We start from the raw sequence: 19,859 nt of genomic DNA, 5'->3' as shown, positions 1-19,859 counted from the left end.
ATGGTGTGGACTATGTGTGTCTGGTAAACACATGTGGATCTGGTGAACAGTTATCACTTGTTGACCAACTACAGGAATACTGACCTCAGAGTCTCCAGTTTGCAGTGGGGATTCCCCAGTACAGCAGAGAGCAGCTCCACTCCTGAATCCTTCAGGTCATTGTTACTCAGGTCCAGCTCTCTCAGGTGTGAGGGGTTTGACTTCAGAGCTGAGACCAGAGAAGCACAGCCTTCCTCTGTGACTAGACAGCCTGACAGCCTGCAAAGAGTCAAATCATATTAAAATCACACTGATATTCTTTGGTGGTGAAAATATATATTTGTTCAACATGTTCAGATAAATCAGTGTCCTGAAACCTGCCATATATATTTATAAATGAATGAATGTATCATTATAAGAAATGACAAATTATGGAAGTATTGCTTGTAGAGAGAAACATGTATTGTACAAATATTTGGGTTGACTGACCAGACCAGTTTAAAAGCAGTATCAGTCAAAAGACAGACAGTGAGGTATCAGATTTAGATTGTATTGAGTATACAGTCCACACTATATATAATACTGACCTCAGAGTCTCCAGTCTGCAGTGTGGATCCTCCAGTCCAGCAGAGAGCAGCTTCACTCCTGAATCCTTCAGGTCATTGTTACTCAGGTCCAGCTCTCTCAGGTGTGAGGGGTTTGAACTGAGAACTGAGGCCAACACTTTACAGGATGTGTCTGTGAGTTTACAGCCAGCTAGTCTGCAAACACAGAAGAAATACAATGACAGACAGGTTGTATTAAAAAGTTATTCTCAGCTTTCCTAGCTTACACCGTTATGGTGCACGAATAATGTACAGGCTGTGCATTCATGGCTCAATGCTACAACTTTACTGATCAGTTTGTTTTGTAGTTTAAGAGTTTTCAGCTGATAGAAAGTTTAGTCAGCCAATGAAAATACTGTTGTTCCTACATTCAGTAAAGTTTGGTCTGAGGGATAGTCTCATGATTACTTACAGAGCCAGTCAGCCAATGAAAATACTGCTATAACTACAATTTATTTTGGTGTGCGATATTTACAGTGATACTTACAGAGCTTTCTTGCAGCCTCTCACAGCTGGGAGCAGTCTCCTACGACCCTCCTCTGATGTCTTGTATTCCTTCAGGTTAAACACATCCAGAACCTCCTCTGATATCTGCAGCATGTAGGCCAGTGCTGAACACTGAGCAAGGGAGAGGTTTTTGGATCTGTTCTCTGACCTCAAGTACTCTTGGATTTCCTCCTGTACTGAATGGTCTTTCATCTCTATCAGACAGTGGAAGAGATTGATGCACCTCTCAGGGGACATGTTCTTCCTCTGCATCACCTTAAGGGATCGGATTGTTTTCTGGACGCTCTCTGGACTGCTTTCTGTCTGTGCCACCAGACCTCGTAGGAGTTTCTGATTGGACTCCAGTGACATGCCATGAAGGAAGCGGACAAAAAGGTCCAGGTGTCCATTCTTACTCTCCAAGGCTTTATCCACGGTACTCTTCAGCAGCTCATGCAAGGTTAGCTCTTCAGACACAACTCTAGACTTTCTCTTGAGGAAGGGATTCAGTGCATCCATGTTCCTGGCTGTGTAACAATGGTACATGTAGACAGCTGAGAGAAACTCCTGAATGCTGAGATGAACAAAGCAGTACACCACTCTCTGAAATAACACAGACTCTTCTTTAAAGATTTGTGTGCACACTCCTGAGTACACTGAGGCTTCTTTGACATCAAGGCCACACTCTTTCAGGTCTTCTTCATAGAACATGAGATTACCCTTCTCCAGATTTTCAAACGCCAGCCTCCCCAGCTTCAGAAGAATTTCCTTATCTGACTCCATGAGCTCCTCTTGATCCATCTCATCTCTTCCATGATATTTCTGGTTCTTCAGGCTGGTCTGAATGAGCAGGAAGTGTATGGACATCTCAGTCAGAGTCGTGGGCATCTCTCTCCTCTTGTCTGTACTCAACATGTGTTCAAGGACTATTGCAGAAATCCAACAGAACACCGGCATGTGGCACATGATGTGGAGGCTCCTTGATGTCTTTATGTGTGAGATGATTCTGCTGGCCAGGCCCTCATCACTGAATCTCTTCCTGAAGTACTCCTCCTTCTGTGGGTCATTGAACCCTCGTACCTCTGTCACCTGGTCAATACACTTAGGGGGGATCTGATTGGCTGCTGCAGGTCGGGAGGTTATCCATAGGAGAGCAGAGGGAAGCAGATTCCCCTTGATGAGGTTTGTCAGCAGAACATCAACAGATGATGTCTGGGTGACATCAGACACCTTTTCATTGTGCTGGAAATCTAATGGAAGTCTGCTTTCATCCAAACCATCAAAGATGAACATAGCTTTACAGGCAGTGAGTTTCTTTGCATTGCCTATGTCTAGTTCTGTGTGGAAGTCATTTAAAAGTCTGAGAAGACTGTACTGACGATCTTTGATCAAGTTCAGCTCCCGGAAAGGAAGCACAAATATGATCTCCACATCTTGGTTTGCCTTCCCTTCAGCCCAGTCTAGGATGAACTTCTGCACAGAGACTGTTTTTCCGATGCCAGCGATGCCCTTCGTCAGCACAGTTCTGATGCTTCTCTCTTGGCCAGGTAAGGGTTTAAAGATGTCATTGCAGTGGATTGCTGTGTCATGTGAGGTTGGTGTCCTGGATGCTGTCTCTAGCTGCCACACCTCATGTTCATTGTTAACCCCTTCACTCTCTCCTTCTGTGATGTACAGCTCTGTGTAAATCCTGTTGAGGGGAGTTTGGTTCCCTGCTGTTTCCATGCCTTCTATCACACATTCATACCTCCTTTTTAGACTGGCTTTATGGTTTACTATAGCTCTCTGCAGGCTGTCATCCACTACAAGGGAGGAGTAAAAGGATGTGTATCAGACATATTCATTGACAGGATGAAAAGTGGATCTTCCACAACTACAGTAATTTATATTATCTCATATTATTGTAGTTAACTACATTTAAATCATATTGAGGTATTGACTTAGCACAGGTCTGCAAGTGTTCTTACTGTTTTCAGAGCCTCTTGAATCATTGGGTTCCCTCAGGTGCTGTAGTACAGGAAGTGTTCTGGATCTCTTTCTACACTGAGGACAGTCATAGTCTCCTGAAGGAGCAGGTTTCTCCCAGTATCTGGTGATGCACTGTCTGCAGAACCTGTGTCCACAGGTGATAGAGACCGGATCCCTCAGAACCTGCTGGCACACTGCACACCTGGACTGATCCTCTGGCAGAGTAGACCATCCACTACAGAGATAAAGGAGAGAGAGATACTGATCCTTTAACAGAGTAGACCATCCACTACAGAGATAAAGGAGAGAGAGAGATACTGATCCTCTAACAGAGTAGACCATCCACTACAGAGATAAAGGAGAGAGAGATACTGATCCTCTAACAGAGTAGACCATCCACTACAGAGATAAAGGAGAGAGAGATACTGATCCTTTAACAGAGTAGACCATCCACTACAGAGATAAAGGAGAGAGAGAGATACTGATCCTCTAACAGAGTAGACCATCCACTACAGAGATAAAGGAGAGAGAGATACTGATCCTCTAACAGAGTAGACCATCCACTACAGAGATAAAGGAGAGAGAGAGACTTCTAGATGTTACTACTGATCCTCTAACAGAGTAGACCATCCCCTACAGAGTTAAAAGAGGGGGCAGTAATTCCTCTAATAAACTTAGTTCAAACAAACTACACATTACAAAACAAATCTATATGACATCTTGAAGATTCTCCTCTTCACTATTAATATTATTCTGACTAGTGACAGGTCAAAGGTAACTGATCCACCACCATTGGAGTTGACAGGATGATCCATGGAGAAATCACTGTTCATAGACAGACAGACAGCTGGGAACAGTATACTCTGTTCATAGACAGACAGACAGCTGGGAACAGTATACTCTGTTCATAGACAGACAGCTGGGAACAGTATAATGTGTTCATAGACAGACAGCTGGGAACAGTATAATGTGTTCATAGACAGACAGCTGGGAACAGTATACTCTGTTCATAGACAGACAGCTGGGAACAGTATACTGTGTTCATAGACAGACAGACAGCTGGGAACATTATACTGTGTTCATAGACAGACAGACAGCTGGGAACAGTATACTCTGTTCATAGACAGACAGCTTGGAACAGTATACTGTGTTCATAGACAGACAGCTGGGAACAGTATACTCTGTTCATAGACAGACAGACAGCTGGGAACAGTATACTGTGTTCATAGACAGACAGACAACTGGGAACATTATACTGTGTTCATAGACAGACAGACAGCTGGGAACAGTATACTGTGTTCATAGACAGACAGCTGGGAACAGTATACTGTGTTCATAAACAGACAGACAGCTGGGAACATTATACTGTGTTCATAGACAGACAGACAGCTGGGAACAGTATACTCTGTTCATAGACAGACAGACAGCTGGGAACAGTATACTGTGTTCATAGACAGACAGACAGCTGGGAACAGTATACTCTGTTCATAGACAGACAGCTGGGAACATTATACTGTGTTCATAGACAGACAGATGGGAACAGTATACTGTGTTCATAGACAGACAGCTGGGAACAGTATACTGTGTTCATAGACAGACAGCTGGGAACAGTATACTCTGTTCATAGACAGACAGCTGGGAACAGTATACTGTGTTCATAGACAGACAGCTGGGAACAGTATACTGTGTTCATAGACAGACAGCTGGGAACATTATACTGTGTTCATAGACAGACCGACAGCTGGGAACAGTATACTCTGTTCATAGACAGACAGACAGCTGGGAACAGTATACTCTGTTCATAGACAGACAGCTGGGAACAGTATAATGTGTTCATAGACAGACAGACAGCTGGGAACAGTATACTGTGTTCATAGACAGACAGACAGCTGGGAACAGTATACTGTGTTCATAGACAGACAGCTTGGAACAGTATACTCTGTTCATAGACAGACAGCTGGGAACAGTATACTGTGTTCATAGACAGACAGCTGGGAACATTATACTGTGTTCATAGACAGACAGATGGGAACAGTATACTCTGTTCATAGACAGACAGCTGGGAACAGTATACTGTGTTCATAGACAGACAGCTGGGAACATTATACTGTGTTCATAGACAGACAGACAGCTGGGAACAGTATACTCTGTTCATAGACAGACAGACAGCTGGGAACAGTATACTCTGTTCATAGACAGACAGCTGGGAACAGTATAATGTGTTCATAGACAGACAGACAGCTGGGAACAGTATACTGTGTTCATAGACAGACAGCTTGGAACAGTATACTGTGTTCATAGACAGACAGCTGGGAACAGTATAATGTGTTCATAGACAGACAGACAGCTGGGAACAGTATACTGTGTTCATAGACAGACAGATGGGAACAGTATACTGTGTTCATAGACAGACAGACAGATGGGAACAGTATACTCTGTTCATAGACAGACAGCTGGGAACAGTATACTCTGTTCATAGACAGACAGCTGGTAACAGTATACTCTGTTCACAGACAGAGTTTTGATCAAATCTATGGACAAAAAAATACCTCTATCTGATAATCACACTCTGCTATTTATTGCTGCCCAGAAGATATAACTAATGTGCATTGTGAACGAATAATGAAGCTCTGAGTAATAAACCTATTTGACACAGTTGGCTGGAAAGCCTCAATGCTTCAGGAAGTGTCACGACTTCTGCCGAAGTCGATGCCTCTCCTTGTTCGGCGGTCGACGTCGCCGGTCTTCTAGCCATCGCCGATCCATTTTTCATTTGTTTTGTCTCGTTTTCCCACACACCTGGTTCTCATTTCCCTCATTATGTGTTGTGTATTTAACCCTCTGTTTCCCCCATGTCTTTGTGTGGTATTGTTTATCTGTTCATGTACGTGCACGTTAGGCTGGTTGCGCTGGGTTATGTTCAACCCATATTTGTATTTTCGTGTTCGTTTGTGCCGTGTGCTTTTGGTTCGCCAAATAAAAGGCTCCGTTTTGCTACCAAATATCTGCTCTCCTGCGCCTGACTTCCTACAGCCCTTCACGCATACCTTGACAGGAAGCTTTGTTTCAACATCACTGCAGTGACCCCCAGCAGTTTGAGAGCTAGCACATCTGATTCATCTCGTCACGGCAGGTAGCCTAGAGTTAAGAGCATTGGGGCAGTAACTGAAAGGTCGCTGGTTTAAATCCCCGAGCTGACTAGATGACAAATCTTTTGATGTGCCCTTGAGCAATGCACTTAACCCTAGTTGCTATGGATCAGAGTGTCTGCTAAATGACTAAAATGTTACATTTAAACACGATAATAACACCTATGGAATGTTAACAATATATTATGGCTAACCAGAATGCAAAACAAATGTCAGGTTCTTCAAAATAATCTATAAAGAACCTTTGAGATTGACCTCCATAAAGGTTCTATAAAGAACCATAACAAAGGGATGTTTATAGAACTATCCTCCATAAAGGTTCTATAAAGAACCATAACAAAGGGATGTTTATAGCCACAAAAAGGGTTGTAACTTTAATTGTGTGATTGCAGTAATTACATTTATTGTGTAATTGCTGTATTCATTTTATTGTGTGATTGCTGTAATTACTTTTGTGTAACTGCTGTAATTACTTGTACTGTGTAATTGCTGTAAGTACTTTTATTGTCTAGAAGCTGATCCTTCATCAGTATTGTGAAATAATTATAATGTTAAGTAAAGATTTAAATGGAGAAAACTGATCTGAGAGCAGCGCTCCCTTTCTTTCCATCCTATCAGAATTGATACATGCTCCACCAGACGTGATACCTTGTAGTGCTGCTGATCCAGTTTCTACTGGTCTGACTGAGGATATGAACTCTGACCTGTTCACCAGATGTGATACCTTGTAGTGCTGCTGATCCAGTTTCTACTGGTCTGACTGAGGATATGAACTCTGACCTGTTCACCAGACGTGATACCTTGTTGTGCTGCTGATCCAGTTTCTACTGGTCTGACTGAGGATATGAACTCTGACTGAGGTTATCAGTATCGACACATGCTCCAACGACGCACATAGCGACCATTCTCTGTTTTAGGAAACTCATGTTATTTCTTCGGCCATTGTAGGAAAGATACATCTTTAAAACACCTGTAAGCCTAAATGCCATCACTTTCAGGAAACCGTCCCCAGAGAGACTTACAGTAAAGTTGCCGTATATTAATTTGATAATCTATTGTGTCAGAAATGTTCCTGCACAGCAGAAAATGCAAAATGGTAGTGTATTTGAGGTTTAAAAAGGCTTCTAAAGTTTGTAATTTCCAGGTTAAAATGTCACACTTGATATTGAAAAAACACAAATGTGATAAAAATTGTGGAAATATTGGAAATAAACGTAATACATTCTGAAACAGTATTGTTGTCTCACCTCTTAGCTTTGGTCTCATGTTCCCCAGAGAGACTCATTTTAGAACACTGACCCCTAAACAGAGATCCAGCATGTTGGTTGTGGTTAACACAGTGACAACTAAACAGAGATCCAGCATGTTGGTTGTGGTTAACACAGTAACAACTAAACAGAGATCCAGCATGTTGGTTGTGGTTAACACAGTGACAACTAAACAGAGATCCAGCATGTTGGTTAACACAGTGACAACTAAACAGAGATCCAGCATGTTGGTTGTGGTTAACACAGTGACAACTAAACAGAGATCCAACATGTTGGTTGTGGTCAACACAGTGACAACTAAACAGAGATCCAGCATGTTGGTTGTGGTTAACACAGTGACAACTAAACAGAGATCCAGCATGTTGGTTAACACAGTGACAACTAAACAGAGATCCAGCATGTTGGTTAACACAGTGACAACTAAACAGAGATCCAGCATGTTGGTTGTGGTTAACACAGTGACAACTAAACAGAGATCCAGCATGTTGGTTGTGGTTAACACAGTGACAACTAAACAGAGATCCAGCATGTTGGTAGTGGTTAACACAGTGACAACTAAACAGAGATCCAGCATGTTGGTTGTGGTTAACACAGTGACAACTAAACAGAGATCCAGCATGTTGGTTGTGGTTAACACAGTGACAACTAAACAGAGATCCAGCATGTTGGTTGTGGTTAACACAGTGACAACTAAACAGAGATCCAGCATGTTGGTTGTGGTTAACACAGTGACAACTAAACAGAGATCCAGCATGTTGGTTGTGGTTAACACAGTGACAACTAAACAGAGATCCAGCATGTTGGTTGTGGTTTACACAGTGACAACTAAACAGAGATCCAGCATGTTGGTTGTGGTTAACACAGTGACAACTAAACAGAGATCTAACATGTTGGTTGTGGTTAACACAGTGACAACTAAACATTGATCTAACATGTTGGTTGTGGTTAACACAGTAACAACTAAACAGAGATCCAGCATGTTGGTTGTGGTTAACACAGTGACAACTAAACAGAGATCCAGCATGTTGGTTGTGGTTAACACAGTGACAACTAAACAGCGATCCAGCATGTTGGTTGTGGTTAACACAGTGACAACTAAACAGAGATCCAGCATGTTGGTTGTGGTTAACACAGTGACAACTAAACAGAGATCCAGCATGTTGGTTGTGGTTAACACAGTGACAACTAAACAGAGATCCAGCATGTTGGTTGTGGTTAACACAGTGACAACTAAACAGAGATCCAGCATGTTGGTTGTGGTTAACACAGTGACAACTAAACAGAGATCCAGCATGTTGGTTGTGGTTAACACAGTGACAACTAAACAGAGATCCAGCATGTTGGTTGTGGTTTACACAGTGACAACTAAACAGAGATCCAGCATGTTGGTTGTGGTTAACACAGTGACAACTAAACAGAGATCTAACATGTTGGTTGTGGTTAACACAGTGACAACTAAACATTGATCTAACATGTTGGTTGTGGTTAACACAGTAACAACTAAACAGAGATCCAGCATGTTGGTTGTGGTTAACACAGTGACAACTAAACAGAGATCCAGCATGTTGGTTGTGGTTAACACAGTGACAACTAAACAGCGATCCAGCATGTTGGTTGTGGTTAACACAGTGACAACTAAACAGAGATCCAGCATGTTGGTTGTGGTCAACACAGTGACAACTAAACAGAGATCCAGCATGTTGGTTGTGGTTAACACAGTGACAACTAAACAGAGATCCAGCATGTTGGTTGTGGTCAACACAGTGACAACTAAACAGAGATCCAGCATGTTGGTTGTGGTCAACACAGTGACAACTAAACAGAGATCCAGCATGTTGGTTGTGGTTAACACAGTGACAACTAAACAGAGATCCAGCATGTTGGTTGTGGTTAACACAGTGACAACTAAACAGAGATCCAGCATGTTGGTTGTGGTCAACACAGTGACAACTAAACAGAGATCCAGCATGTTGGTTGTGGTCAACACAGTGACAACTAAACAGAGATCCAGCATGTTGGTTGTGGTCAACACAGTGACAACTAAACAGAGATCCAGCATGTTGGTTGTGGTTAACACAGTGACAACTAAACAGAGATCCAGCATGTTGGTTGTGGTCAACACAGTGACAACTAAACAGAGATCCAGCATGTTGGTTGTGGTCAACACAGTGACAACTAAACAGAGATCCAGCATGTTGGTTGTGGTTAACACAGTGACAACTAAACAGAGATCCAGCATGTTGGTTGGGGTTAACACAGTGACAACTAAACAGAGATCCAGCATGTTGGTTGTGGTTAACACAGTGACAACTAAACAGAGATCCAGCATGTTGGTTGTGGTCAACACAGTGACAACTAAACAGAGATCCAGCATATTGGTTGTGGTTAACACAGTAACAACTAAACAGAGATCCAGCATGTTGGTTGTGGTTAACACAGTGACAACTAAACAGAGATCCAGCATGTTGGTTGTGGTTAACACAGTAATTCTTTAATGTCAATTGTTCTCATGTGTTCATTATCTCTTTGAGAAATAAAATATTTACTAACAGACATAGAAACTGTCAGGTGATTTAATGCATCACATGAACATGTAGTTGTGACATTTCATCTCTATGTTAACTGTCAATAATAATAATAATAAAATGTGTCACTGTTTGTCTCACACACACACACACACACACAGGGAGGGAATGTTGTGTTTGTTTAATATTGTTTTAGGACTATGAAAATGGACAAAAGGATTAGCCTATGGATTATGAAAACAACAAAAATAATGGGAGAAATGGGAGAAATGACTAGAGACAGTGTTGTTTAACTCACTGACCATGACCCATGAGTTCTTCTTACCTTTGTTCAGTAGAAAAGTCTCCCTCTCTAAACGCTATAGGTTGCAGCATAGACCGGTCACTCTTCATGGACACACAGCTGGGTACAGGGGAGGCTGGTCTCTCCTGCTTGATTGGGCTTCAACACAACAGAGACAAACATCACATCTCTCATCTACTCTGAGCTCAGATGGGGAAACATAAGAAGAGGTTCATTCCAAAACGCTATATATCCATTTTCAGAAATGTTCTTTAATTAGCTTTTATTGTTTAAAGAAATTATGAAAAGAGATTGGTGTGTTTTTTCACTATCTATGTCACGTCCTGACCAGCAGAGGGTGTTGTGTAGTTTTGGTTAGGACGTGGCAGAGTATGTCTGTGTATGTGTGTTCTGGGTGTTGTATTTCTATGTGGGTCTGTATGGCTCCCGATCAGGGACAGCTGGTGATCGTTGTTCCTGATTGGGAGTCATATAATTAGGAGTATGTTTGTCACTTGGGTTTGTGGGTGGTTGTGCTGACACTGCTAGTCTTTTGGGATGTACGTAGCATGTTATTAGTCATTCTGTTTATTGTTTTTTCCCCGTGGATACTTTGCTCTTATATATTAAAAAGATGAGTATCTACATTTCACTTACTGCAGTTTGGTCTCTTCAACATGGCTGTAATTATGACAGAACCACCCACCACAACAAGACCAAGCAGCGGAAAAGGGAGCAGGACGCTGAATATATGGACTATTCTGAGGAAATAGACTTCGACATGGACACTTGTGAGAAATGGACTTGGGAACAGATTCTGGCCGGAGAGGGCCCGTGGCGAAAGGCTGGTGAGGACCGGGAACGCTACCGGGGTACATGACTGGCGAGGAAGCCGGAGATGCACCCCCAATAATTTTTTTGGGGGGGGCACACGGGTAGTTTGGCTAGGCCTAGGAAGAGCCATAAGCCAGCTACCCGTGAGTACATGGAGGAGCGTATGGAGTGGAGGGCGCCGTGTTTCGCTGAGGTGCGCACTCTCTCGCCCATACGCACGCACAGTCCGGTGCGCGCCATTCCAGCCCCTCGCAGATGCCGTGCTAGAGTGGGCATCCAGCCTGGTAGGAGGATGCCTGCGCAGCGCGTCTGGTCGCCGGTACGCCTCCTAGGACCAGGCTACCCTACTCCCGCTCTATGCACGGCAACCATCAGGCCCCTGCACAGCCCAGTTCGCCCTGTACCAGCACCCCGCTCGTACAGGGCTGTTAGTTCCATCCAGCCAGGATGGGTTGTGCAGGTGGTGCGGTCACGGCCACCTGTGCGCCTCCATGGCCCAGTCTATCCGGTTCCTGCCTCTCGTGCTATCTCAGAAGTGAGTTCCTCCAGTCTGGCACGACCAGTACCAGCAACCCGGACCAAGCTTCCCATGAGTTGGCCTAGTCCTATTCAGCCTGTTCCCGCTCCTCGCACTAGCCCTAGGGTGCGTGTCTTCAGCCTGGTACCACCTCTACCAGCCCCACGCACCAGGCTTCCAGTGCGTCGGCCCAGCCTCAAGAGCCCGGCACCAGTGTGCAGTCCAGAGTATCCGGCACCAGTGTGCAGTCCAGAGTATCCGGCACCAGTGTGCAGTCCAGAGTATCCGGCACCAGTGTGCAGTCCAGAGTATCCGGCACCAGTGTGCAGTCCAGAGTATCCGGCACCAGTGTCTAGTCCGGAACCGAGGGAGACTGCCTGCGACCCGGAACCGAGGGAGTCTGCCTGCGACCCGGAACCGAGGGAGTCTGCCTGCGACCCGGAACCGAGGGAGTCTGCCTGCGACCCGGAACCGAGGGAGTCTGCCTGCGACCCGGAACTGAAGGAGTCTACCTGCGACTCAGAACTGAATGTGACTAACTGTGTATTGAATGAGTCTGCCTACAGCGTGGAAATGAAGGAACCTGCCCACGATCCACAACGGATTGAGCCTGTCTACAACCCGGACCCCAATGAGTCTGCCTACAACCTGGAGGGCAGGAGGCCGGAACCAGAGCCACCTCCAGGATAGTTGGGGAGGGAGGGTGTAGCACAGTGCCGTTGTTGACGGCAGCCACCCTCCCTTCCCTCCCTTATTGTTTAGGGGGTATTTGTATTTGTTTTTCTTGTGGTTTTGGGGGATTTTGTGGTTTCTTTTTTTAGGTGCATTCGGGGTATGCACCTTTAGGGGGGGTACTGTCACGTCCTGACCAGCAGAGGGTGTTGTGTAGTTTTGGTCAGGACGTGGCAGAGTATGTCTGTATGTGTGTTCTGGGTGTTGTATTTCTATGTGGGTCTGTGTGGCTCCCGAACAGGGACAGCTGGTGATCATTGTTCCTGATTGGGAGTCATATAATTAGGAGTATGTTTGTCACTTGGGTTTGTGGGTGGTTGTGCTAACACCGCTAGTCTTTTGTTTGTATGTAGCCTGTTAGCCTGTAGTTAGTAGTTATTGTTTTTCCTGTGGATGCTTTGCTCGTATATATTAAAAAGATGAGTATCCACATTCCGTCTGCAGTTTGGTCCATTCAACACAGCAACAACCGTTACTAATATGCTGCTGTAAATAGGCATACTAGGTTATTGTACTTCATCAGCCAGTTAGCTTCAACAGGACACATGTCCTACCATCAGCCAGTAAGCTTCAACAGGACACATGTCCTACCATCAGCCAGTAAGCTTCAACAGGACACATGTCCTACCATCAGCCAGTAAGGTTCAACAGGACACATGTCCTACCATCAGCCAGTTAGCTTTAACAGGACACATGTCCTACCATCAGCCAGTTTACTTCAACAGGACACATGTCCTACCATCAGCCAGTAAGCTTCAACAGGACACATGTCCTACCATCAGCCAGTTAGCTTCAACAGGACACATGTCCTACCATCAGCCAGTTAGCTTCAACAGGACACATGTCCTACCATTTGAAATGATGGTGTGAGGAACACTTCCCTGCTGAAATATATGGGTTGGTCAACAGTACATTCCACTCTGTATCAGATTTTCATTGATACACCGTTAACTGATTTAAAGTTAAACATAAAAACGAGTGATAGGTTACTGTTAGATAGTGATAGGCTCCTGTTAGATAGTGCTAGGCTACTGCTAGATAGTGATAGGCTCCTGTTAGATAGTGATAGGCTACTGCTAGATAGTGATAGGCTCCTGTTAGATAGTGATAGGCTCCTGTTAGATAGTGATAGGCTACTGCTAGATAGTGATAGGCTCCTGTTAGATAGTGATAGGCTACTGCTAGATAGTGATAGGCTCCTGTTAGATAGTGATAGGCTCCTGTTAGATAGTGATAGGCTACTGCTAGATAGTGATAGGCTCCTGTTAGATAGTGATAGGCTCCTGTTAGATAGTGATAGGCTCCTGTTAGATAGTGATAGGCTACTGCTAGATAGTGATAGGCTACTGCTAGATAGTGATAGGCTACTGCTAGATAGTGATAGGCTACTGCTAGATAGTGATAGGCTCCTGTTAGATAGTGATAGGCTCCTGTTAGATAGTGATAGGCTCCTGTTAGATAGTGATAGGCTACTGTTAGATAGTGATAGGCTCCTGTTAGATAGTGATAGGCTCCTGTTAGATAGTGATAGGCTACTGCTAGATAGTGATAGGCTACTGTTAGATAGTGATAGTCTTTTGGTACGTAGCCTGTTAGTCGTTTGTTTTTGTTGTTGTTTATTGTTTTTTCCCGTGGATACTTTGCTCTTATATATTAAAAAGATGAGTATCTACATTTCACCTGCTGCAGTTTGGTCTCTTCAACACGGCTGTAATTATGACAATCTAATCATGGCATGGGGTTGTTCAATGACAGACATGTATTTGTTTAAAATCTATCACTTGATGGTTTCATTTCAGAGACAAATAATCATGTTTTTTTTCTAAATGCTACATACACAGTAATAATATATCTCTGCCTCACTGTCAGAGAAATCAGTAGTACTGCTAGGTTTTACAGTCAAATGTGACCGACCGTCTCAATTCGGTCGTATGTAGCAACATTTGAAATAGTGTTTTTTACATTAGATAATTTTACCTTTATTTAACTAGGCAAGTCAGTTAAGAACAAATTCTTATTTACAATGATGGCCTAGGAACAGTGGGTTAACTGCCTTGTTCAGTGGCAGAAAGACAGATTTTTTTTTTCCTTGTCAGCTCAGGGATTCAATCTACCAACCTTTCCTTTCGGTTACAAGTCCAGCGCTCTAACCTGCGGTAGCCTAGAAAAGTAGAGATTCTCAGCCCCGCCAAAAAGCTTGTGTCAGCACTACGCCTTCTTGTGGATGGAATGAACTACTTACTAGGGACATAAGGTAATGTTATGAAATTGGGCTCCATGTAATTAACTAGTTTTCATCAGAAAAAAAACATTGTTAAAAATGGAATATGTCCAGCCTACTTGAGGCGCCCTGAAAATAATATTCAAAAGTTTGGTCCTGGACACAGAGGGGTTAAACATTAAAGTTACCATCCATCTAGTGAAGAGAGGAGAACCGGACAGAGGTAGCCAGCATCAGTCAACGAGAGAGGGAGGATAGGATAACTGGGATGCTGCTGGTAGAGTAGCTAGCTAGCTAGCTTACCGAGCTGTACCGACTAGCTAGGATAACTAGGATGCTGCTGGTAGAATAGCTAGCTAGCTTACCGAGCTGTACCGACTAGCTTGGATAACTAGGATGCTGCTGGTAGAGTAGCTAGCTAACTTACCTAGCTGTAAAGACTAGCTACGATAACTAGGATGCTGCAGGTAGAGTATCTAGCTAGCTTACCTAGCTGTACCGACTAGCTAGGATAACTAGGATGCTGCTGGTAGAGTAGCTAGCTAGCTTACCTAGCTGTACCGACTAGCTAGGATGCTGCTGGTAGAGTATCTAGCTAGCTTACCAAGCTGTACCGACTAGCTAGGATAACTAGGATGCTGCTGGTAGAGTAGCTAGCTAGCTTACCTAGCTGTACCGACTAGCTAGGATAACTAGGATGCTACTGGTAGAGTAGCTAGCTAGCTTACCTAGCTGTACCGACTAGCTAGGATAACTAGGATGCTGCTGGTAGAGTAGCTAGCTAGCTTACCTAGCTAGGATAACTAGGATGCTGCTGGTAGAGTAGCTAGCTAGCTTACCTAGCTGTACCGACTAGCTAGGATAACTAGGATGCTACTGGTAGAGTAGCTAGCTAGCTTACCTAGCTGTACCGACTAGCTAGGATAACTAGGATGCTGCTGGTAGAGTAGCTAGCTAGCTTACCTAGCTAGGATAACTAGGATGCTGCTGGTAGAGTAGCTAGCTAGCTTACCTAGCTGTACCGACTAGATAGGATAACTAGGATGCTGCTGGTAGAGTATCTAGCTAGCTTACCTAGCTGTACCGACTAGCTAGGATAACTAGGATGCTGCTGGTAGAGTAGCTAGCTAGCTTACCTAGCTGTACCGACTAGCTAGGATGCTGCTGGTAGAGTATCTAGCTAGCTTACCAAGCTGTACCGACTAGCTAGGATAACTAGGATGCTGCTGGTAGAGTAGCTAGCTAGCTTACCTAGCTGTACCGACTAGCTAGGATAACTAGGATGCTACTGGTAGAGTAGCTAGCTAGCTTACCTAGCTGTACCGACTAGCTAGGATAACTAGGATGCTGCTGGTAGAGTAGCTAGCTAGCTTACCTAGCTAGGATAACTAGGATGCTGCTGGTAGAGTAGCTAGCTAGCTTACCTAGCTGTACCGACTAGATAGGATAACTAGGATGCTGCTGGTAGAGTATCTAGCTAGCTTACCTAGCTGTACCGACTAGCTAGGATAACTAGGATGCTGCTGGTAGAGTAGCTAGCTAGCTGTACCTAACTGTACCAACAAGCTAGGATAACTAGGATCCTGCTGGTAGAGTAGCTAGCTAGCTTACCTAGCTGTACCGACTAGCTTGGCTAGCTAGCAGGACGTTCGTCTGTCCCTCATCTCGATGATGACGACGAATCCAGTGAACCACAAAATGAAACAAGGATAGCAAGTGAAAAGGATCTGGCTACACTCATACGGTCCCTGACCGTAAAGCAAAAAGGAAATTGAACAATAAAACTTCGGCGTTTCAACACTGTAACAAACTCTGTCGTTATTCCCCAAGATCACCTCAGCCCACTCTGCGCGTAACCGGACAATATGCTTGGCGCCACACCGTACGTGGACGCGGACAGATCTGTTTCTGTACAGGGATGCGGGCAGTTTCAGAACGTGGACATGAGCAGTGCAACACAATCAACTAAACCCAATGTTTACAGTGGGTTAAATTAGTAATATTCATTTTTTATTATTATGTTAAACAAACATTCTACGTTTTTTTATAACAATATTTTCAGATCTAGGCCCATGTCCACAAAGCGTCTCAGAGTAGAAAATTGGTCGTATAAGTACTGAGAATAAAGACATTTTACACTTATGGGTATAAATTAAAGCTATGCATGAAGTCTCTAGTCCCACCTAGTCGGCAGATATTTAGAACACCTCGTGAGCTGTCCTAAGTAGTTAAGAGTTAACAGCAGGTGTCTTGATAATACAATAGAATAATGCAGCGAGTCAGTGGTTCCTGAGCCACATGTAATTGCTTTGCAGTAGTTAAAAATAATGTTTTATATCTCTATATGGTCAAACCATAAATAATATATGTCTTGTGCTTTTGGCAATGATTTATGTATAATACTTATGTATAACAAGTGATACCATGTATGTCTCCAAAGCATTTTGTCTTCATTTTGGCAGATTAATTTATGCTAATTTCCCAAGATTAACTCAGGTTTTCGTCCAGCGGCTAAGGAGTTGGAGCTGTGGCAGGAGTTGGACCTGTGGTCCAAAGGTGGCTGGTTTATATCCCGGGCCGGGCACTGGAAAAAACGTGAGGAATTGATCTGACCCCTGGAGGTCTGCTGGGTTCACATCCTCAAAACGTTCACCTTTCGATGATCAGAACTCTAGAGGTTCTTCTTCACTGAACCCAAATATATATAACTTTTAGTGGTTCCATATATTAAGGAAGTGAGAGAAGCCTTTTTGGTTCTATAAGGAACCTTCTTTTCTAAGAGTGTAAAATTAACACGTTTATCTTTTGATTATTTAATTATCTACATCATGTTATTTCAAGTTATCCCTTTGGAGCGCAACATCACGTTGTTAAAAAACAATCTTAAATTGGGCATGGCTATAAATTAGGCAAATTGAAGGCATCTCGGGCGTAATCTGTGTTCGATGAAAATGAACATTGTATGCAACGTTGTAGGCAACATTATTAACAAGGGACTTGATGCCTACTACGCCAAATATATTTGTAGTTGTTAAACGTTGTGTGAAGAGTGTGTTGATATAATGGTTATATTGTCAAAATTCTGCTTGTAACAACGATCAGAATTGGTAAAAAAAAAACTATGCATTCCATTATATTAGGCAATAATTAAGAGTAGGCAAAGTGGTCGTGTCATGTGAAAATTCTATCAAATGTCTTACATTGCAACGAGTACAGTCAGGGTGCCGTGGAGCCCCTGCAGTACCTCCACAGACCCCGGATTGAGAACCCCTGATTTAGCAGATGCTCTTATCCAGAGAGATTTACAGTAAGTGCATTCATCTAAAATAGCTATTTATTTTCAAAATAAACTTAATAAATTATTCATAAAATTGTCATCTTACCTCTTAGCATTGGTGTCATGTCCCCCAGAGAGATGCATTTTAGAGGTAGGGTCCCCCTCCTCTCTCTCCCCAGAGAGATGCATTTTAGAGGCGGGGCCCCCCTCCTCTCTCTTCCCAGAGAGACTCATTTTAGAGCACTGACCCCTAAACAGAGATCCAGCATGTTGGTTAACACAGTGACAACTAAACAGAGATCCAGCATATTGGTTGTGGTTAACACAGTGACAACTAAACAGAGATCCAGCATGTTGGTTGTGGTCAACACAGTGACAACTAAACAGAGATCCAGCATGTTGGTTGTGGTCAACACAGTAACAACTAAACAGAGATCCAGCATGTTGGTTGTGGTTAACACAGTGACAACTAAACAGAGATCCAGCATGTTGGTTGTGGTCAACACAGTAACAACTAAACAGAGATCCAGCATGTTGGTTGTGGTTAACACAGTAACAACTAAACAGAGATCCAGCATGTTGGTTGTGGTTAACACAGTGACAACTAAACAGAGATCCAGCATGTTGGTTGTGGTTAACACAGTGACAACTAAACAGAGATCCAGCATGTTGGTTGTGGTTAACACAGTGACCCCTAAACAGAGATCCAGCATGTTGGTTGTGGTCTCAGAGCGAGTGACGTCACCCGATTGAAACGCTATTTGCGCGCACCACCGCTAACTAACTAGCCATTTCACATCGGTTACACAAACAGTCAGGTGATTTAATGCATCACATGAACATGTAGTCGTGACTGATATTTTCACCTTTTCTCCATGTAGTGGAACTAATAATAATAATAATAATGTCTAACTTTCTCTTTTAATAATTTCTCTCATTCTAGTGTGTTGTTTTGTTCAACAGGTATGATATTATTATGCTGTTACTGAATTCAGTTCATAATATCAATGTTAAGAAAAGTATGTTCAGTGGTTTCATACCAAATTACACAGGAAAGAGGAGCTCATTGTAGTTTAGAAAACAACAAATGTTCTGATATTCTGAAAGATGATTTACAACTATGATACTTGAAAAAATTTTACAAATGGTAAAATAATCCCGATATATGAATCATATAATACGATATATGAACATTATGTTATTGAATTTGACTTGCCTACGCCCAGTTAGCGCCATTTTGTATGATTGAACTGTCACGTAGCTGTCCCGGGTGAAATGGACTTTTAGATCTGAGTGTTTTACTGTCAGTCACTATACTAAAATAACACAATACATTTAATTTCTCTACACACTTTACAATAATCACTGGGAAGATTCTTACCTTGTAGCCTGAATTCACAACCAGAACATGTCAAGTCATTGAGATATTTTCCGTTGTGCTGAGAGAGCAGCTTCCTGATAACAAGTGGCTCTGTATCTATGTTCTAGGTACAGTTGATCTTTGGATGCAATAATATCTGGTCAAAGTCTAGTGACACAACACCATAGTATATCATAAACATAACAGTAGTTTAACCTTTGGCCAGTAAAGGCCATGGCATACTATAACATGTAGAATCATTATGATGGATCCAGGTTCATACTATAACATGTAGAATCATTATGATGGATCCAGGTTCATACTATAACATGTAGAATCATTATTATGGATCCAGGTTCATACTATAAAATGTAGAATCATTATGATGGATCCAGGTTCATACTATAACATGTAGAATCATTATGATGGATCCAGGTTCATACTATAACATGTAGAATCATTATGATGGATCCAGGTTCATATTATAACATGTAGAATCATTATGATGGATCCAGGTTCATACTATAACATGTAGAATCATTATGATGGATCCAGGTTCATACTATAACATGTAGAATCATTATGATGGATCCAGGTTCATACTATAACATGTAGAATCATTATGATGGATCCAGGTTCATACTATAACATGTAG

The 19,859-nt window shown here is 42.9% G+C and overlaps 1 protein-coding gene across 2 annotated transcripts in view; it reads right to left on the bottom strand.

The window, feature by feature from the left end:
- Nucleotides 1–19,859, bottom strand: part of LOC123741776 (NLR family CARD domain-containing protein 3-like) — a 111,095-nt gene that overhangs the window by 20,669 nt on the left and 70,567 nt on the right. Inside the window, exons 4-9 of one of the 2 annotated variants that reach the window (XM_082971170.1) lie at nucleotides 17,951–18,094; nucleotides 10,306–10,422; nucleotides 7,435–7,488; nucleotides 3,038–3,273; nucleotides 1,072–2,872; nucleotides 567–740 (exon numbers count right to left, since the gene is read on the bottom strand). In XM_082971170.1, the coding sequence (XP_082827296.1) occupies nucleotides 567–740; nucleotides 1,072–2,872; nucleotides 3,038–3,273; nucleotides 7,435–7,488; nucleotides 10,306–10,422; nucleotides 17,951–18,094 (2,526 nt within the window). Of the gene's footprint in view, nucleotides 1–566; nucleotides 741–1,067; nucleotides 2,873–3,037; nucleotides 3,274–7,434; nucleotides 7,489–10,305; nucleotides 10,423–17,950; nucleotides 18,095–19,859 lie in introns of those variants that run through there. The other variant, XM_082971171.1, reaches the window with a different exon arrangement.

The sequence above is a fragment of the Salmo salar genome, unplaced genomic scaffold, assembly GCF_965601325.2.
Source record: "Salmo salar unplaced genomic scaffold, fSalSal1 ptg000206l, whole genome shotgun sequence".
Taxonomy (NCBI): domain Eukaryota; kingdom Metazoa; phylum Chordata; class Actinopteri; order Salmoniformes; family Salmonidae; genus Salmo; species Salmo salar.
Note: the sequence above shows the minus strand (reverse complement) of the source record. Positions and strands in the feature narration are given on the sequence as shown.